Here is a 5,110-nt window from a genome sequence, read left to right as displayed (position 1 = left end):
ACTTTAGGTGTTGATTATAAACTTTTTTTCGGTGCATTATTTTTATGTATTTATTTATCAAAAATTTCTGGTTACTACTTACTACATTTACGAAATTGAAGTGGCCTTGTTATGAATTTTGCAAACACAAAAGTTATCATCACATAACTTACAAAACTATTAACAATTCAAAACAGTCGATAGCTAAAAATCAAACTACTTTGTAAAAAGTAAAAACACCAACAACTGCATGAATAAATTCAAGAGAAATAAGTTAATAACTAAGAATAAAAAAGACAGCCTACAGCGTCACTTTTTACAAGATGTTTTTTTTTCTTACAACCCTCCAAACCCTTTTGACTGACATCTTTTATTAGTAATCAGATATATTTTTCTTTTCATTTGCTTCAGACTATTATTATTCACTGTCCGTTAGAAGGACGGTGGTATACAGTATAACCATTCACACCCATCATCATGTTATTAGAGTAATCCAAATGATGATGATGATGATGATGATCATCATCATACATGTCATCATTATCATCCATGTTCCTCATGAAACTGCTGCTGCTGGGATACGATACATCAGAACCACTCATCTGCCACTGGCTCTGAATCAATCCGTTCATGTTCATGTTCATATAAGCTGCCGCCTGTAAGTTAGGTTGTTGGTGGGGCCCACCGGTATAATCATAATTATGATGGAGTAGTACATCATGATAGCTTTGGTCAATAGATCCACCAGGGTAAGTCAAGTGACGTGTCAGATGGTGGGGCCCATGAAACAAAGGGCTAACTTCATCATCTAGTAAATCATTTATGATATCAAGATGAGGGAATTCATCAGCCAACATTCGCCCACCAGGAACCTCGTCACAAAACGGATCCAAATACGGATCATTCACATTCACATTCATATTCACCCCCCCAAATGACAACATTCTAGAATCTTCTACCATTTCAAAACCATCATGTAAAAACATGGACGATGATGATGATGATGATGATGATGTCATCATAGGAACCGGTGAATACAAGTTAGATGGATTTATAGTCTGATTAAAACTAGTTGAAGTTGCAGTAGCACCACCACCACCCATCATAACATTCCGGTATGACTGAGCCGGTGACATGTCAGCACCTAACCGCCCGGCTGCACTCATTGACCGGGGCAGAAACGATGTTGCATGCACCGTTGCTGCAACCGGAAGAGTGGGTCCGGGTCCGGATCTGGACCCGGACCCTGGAACCAGCGGTGCACTCAATGGTCTGGACACCATAGGCACCGCTGGTTCCACCGGCTTATCAGCCGGTTTTAAGGTCCTGGTCCCATTTTTAGTGTTGACTGGGATTACATTTTTATCCGTATTCAGTGTTTTGACTGAAGATATGGTTTTCTGGAGGTTGGTTTTCGGGGGTTGACTTTTTTGACCTTTGTAAGATCGATTCGAGACAAGTGATGGGACTGAATCTGTTGAACAAGTGGATGAAGAATCGTCCATGATAGATGGAGGGCTAGTAGTCACGACGGTGAGACAGCTGGCACCGCCGCTACTGGCGGCTTCTGTAGGCGGCTGAGCTTCCGATGTGTCGGTGTCCCAGTTGACTTGAATTGAATCTCTTTCATCTGAATCAGGCTGAAGAACAAGTGGAACACATTCAACTGAATCTGAAACATCAGAAATGTCTGATTTTTCAAGCAATAACAAATCTTCTGCTTCATCAATTGATAGTTGAGGTTTGTCTTGTATTACTACAGTATTAGCTTTTTCTTCCTTTATTTTATCCTTCAGTTTCCGGTTGTTTCTTTTTTGTTTCCCCTGTAAACAAGTAGAATTTTGAAATTAATTTAAGTCAAATATGAGTTTTAGAATATAAGAATATAAGAAAAACCTGTTTTTTCTTTGATTTCTTTTCCTTTTCACGTTTTGCTTTCTGTTCAATTCCAGTCATCCATGCTTCCTCTTCTTCACGTATGAGCTCCTCTTGCCTTTTCAAAGCAACAGCCTCTTGGTATGCAACTTCTATTTTACTGATGTATTGTATTGTAACACATTTATTAATAATAATATTATTATTATTTTTTCTTTTAATAATAAAAAGATAAACTTAAATCTTAATACCTGAAGATATGTGCTAGGACAAATATTTCAATGGTTCTACGCCCCAATTCAGTAAGATGCCTTTCATCACGTTCAATAGAATCCTTGCTGAAATCCTCCCCTGAACCACCATCCTAAATTACCAAAATGCCACCATAACACGTGTCAAGGAATGGAATCAGTCATTACATTCCAGAGACACTGACACTTTACCTTAGTACGGTTTTGAGGGCCTTTTTCATCTTTAGGTGGTAAAGGTTCCAATGCTGCCCTCTCGAGCAATAATAACACATCATCAACAAGGATAAATGTCTCTTTTTCAACCCGAACTATAGGTACTGGTTGTGGTACTTCTTCTGCATCCAAACATTTTCCCTTTGTTTTGTTTTTTGTTTGACTTTGACCTTCAAGGGATTTTAGTCCACTGTATAAAGAATCCATCACTAAAGTAGATGTCACTTCTTTTTCTATAAAAAAATGTTTTACAGCAACTTTCAGTATCAAATCCGACTTCTCCCTTGACATCCTGCGCCTTGCATTTTGATCAATTCCTAACCAGAAAGTACAGAAGCTGAAAAACAGCAAAGTGGAATTCAGGATTCCGATGGATCATGAAAGGAATGGAATCAGTGAAAGGAATTGGAATTAGAATCATGAAGATTCAGTATGTATGTACCTTGACCACCTAACTTTATCTTCTATCAACTTTCCTAGCCTTCCTCTTCTTTCTTCAACAAAGCGGCGACATATTTGCTCCACATTTGACAAATATACCCTTACAAGTTCTCTCCTATACTGACAATCAAGGCATCTGAAAGGGCGATCGACTCTCTCCCTACAAAAGATTGAGGTTATAAGCAAAGAGAATCATGTGTCTTGAGAAAAAAGGAAATGAAAGATTTGTGAAGAATATGAATAAGGTAGAAACCTGATAACTTGAACTTGAGCTTTTATTTTAAGGGTGTCAGCATCAACAAATCCATCTAAAACTTTTGATAACTCCATGAACTTTTTCCATCCCCAATCATGCTCTTTCTTCCAGAAGCGATGCAACGTGTCTACAAACATGCATTTATTTTATATAAGTGATTAATAATAACTTTTCCTAATCAGAATCAGTAATTAGAACAAGAATAACATACCAGAATATTTTGATTTCTTAGGGTCCTTGTTCACAATAGCTATTGTGAATTGTGCAAAATGACTCCACCCTGATGAGAAAGAGAGGAAGAACTTATATAACTATCTTTATGGTAACTTAACATAACATAACAAAAAAAAGAAAAAAAAACCTGGAAGAAGCTTGTCATGATTGGCAACACAAAGAAATAAAGATAAGTGATTGCAAACATCACAACCTTGAGGGTAGATCAAAATATACCTGTAACCCATATCATATCAGGAAAAAAGCTTTAAATGAAAGATGAAGTATGAGAGTTATAAGTTATAACTGTTGTACCATTTGTAGCCTCCAACCTCAAATGCATTGCTACGAAGTTCTCTCTTGTTAATCTGTGAAAACTTATCTATCTTCCATGTATACTTCCCATATAACTCAGAAGGTTTTGCTCCTACATTTCATAATACTTCTAGTCAATATTCAATAATAACACTACACAAAACCTCAAACAAAAATTAATCACATTTCACATATATGCATTTGTTGTAAAAAGTAGGAAGTGTTTCAAGGCAATTATGTTTGGACTTTGGACACTATCTTAATTCTTAAACATTACATTACATCATGCGATATTGCAATCATATACAGATTCTACCTTATCTATAAATTGAAGGTAACAAAGAAGATACCACAATCATCATCATCATCATCATCGGTATCCCAATAAGGAGGTGATGTGGAAGCAATTCCATTCTCCACCTGCTCAGAAGATCTCCATTCCGCCAATGCTTCCCCTGAAAGCTGTTGACCGTTTGACATTCTGCCTACCCCAGACTCCTCACTTGAACTCCCTGCCATTTTGCAACTCTACAAACCCCTACAGAAACAAAAACATAAAATAAACTAATCATCAAAACTTGGAATCTAAGTTTAATCTCCACAACTCTATATTGCATTGAATTCACTCCTGAGGCTAACGAATCTTAATCCAACATTGTCATTATCATCGTCTTTTATGGAAAAACATAACAGTGAAACTGAAAAAGATGAACTAATTGAACACCTAGGCATATAACCAACAGGTAGACGCATGTATGTGTGTGAATTAGCAAAATCCTTCGAATTGACTAGTTATACAAGAATCAATATAAATAAATAAATAAACAGAATTTAATAGCTCTTACATGGAACCCATCACGAAATAAACAAAATCAAACCCTAATCATATCAAATCATGATGTATTGTAATTAAGCAGTAAAAAAGCAGATATAATAAGTGGCGGATCGAGTGACGTGATGAAAGTACCTGAGAGCAAAGAATTAGAGCTTGTCCAATGACGATTTTGGAAGCTGAATTTAGGTCTAAGAAAAGATGCGAAGAGAGAGAAAGATACGGAGAACAGAGAGAGAGGAGCAGCAAAGCAGAGGCGGAGATAAAAATATTTTACTTATTTCGTATTTATAACTTTTATCCGTTTCTAAAAAGGAAATAAAAAGGTTTTTTTCTCTAGGAGGACTTTTTAGTCATTTTATTATAAAACATTTTCTTTGAAAAGGGATGTATAAGTCAGAAAAATAATTATAAAGAAACAACCGCCCTTACATATTATCATTCAAAAAGTTTAATAAAGATTAACTTTTTAATTATCTATTATTTTCGTATATATTTATATTTATTTTTATTATTATATATGATTTGTTATTAAATTCACTTGAGCTGTTTAAATTTATCATTTTGATTAGATATTACAAGTTAATGTATGTTTTCATGATTTACAATTAAATTATGAACCGATCAATTTATTCGGTCAGCATCATGCACTCCTACTATCACCGTCCACCTCTCAGAGCCATTATCCACCATCAACAACTAACCCCACCTTCCATTTACCACCTTTCACCACCA

At 35.8% G+C, this 5,110-nt stretch overlaps 1 protein-coding gene across 1 annotated transcript; it reads right to left on the bottom strand.

Moving 5' to 3' along the window:
• Positions 1-287: 287 nt before the first annotated feature.
• Positions 288-4,074, bottom strand: LOC111897174 (TNF receptor-associated factor homolog 1b). Its single transcript, XM_052764005.1, has 10 exons — positions 3,894-4,074; positions 3,544-3,655; positions 3,377-3,465; positions 3,227-3,295; positions 3,013-3,142; positions 2,761-2,919; positions 2,298-2,655; positions 2,106-2,218; positions 1,876-2,014; positions 288-1,802 (listed from the first exon to the last, which is right to left on the bottom strand). The coding sequence occupies exons 1-10, from the start codon at positions 4,060-4,062 to the stop codon at positions 402-404; spliced, it is 2,739 nt and encodes a 912-aa protein (XP_052619965.1). The 5' UTR covers positions 4,063-4,074; the 3' UTR covers positions 288-401.
• Positions 4,075-5,110: the final 1,036 nt, after the last annotated feature.

The sequence above is a fragment of the Lactuca sativa genome, chromosome 5, assembly GCF_002870075.4.
Source record: "Lactuca sativa cultivar Salinas chromosome 5, Lsat_Salinas_v11, whole genome shotgun sequence".
NCBI classification, from domain to species: Eukaryota; Viridiplantae; Streptophyta; class Magnoliopsida; order Asterales; family Asteraceae; genus Lactuca; species Lactuca sativa.
The sequence above is the reverse complement of the archived record's forward strand: the minus strand, read 5'-3'. Positions and strand labels throughout refer to the sequence as shown.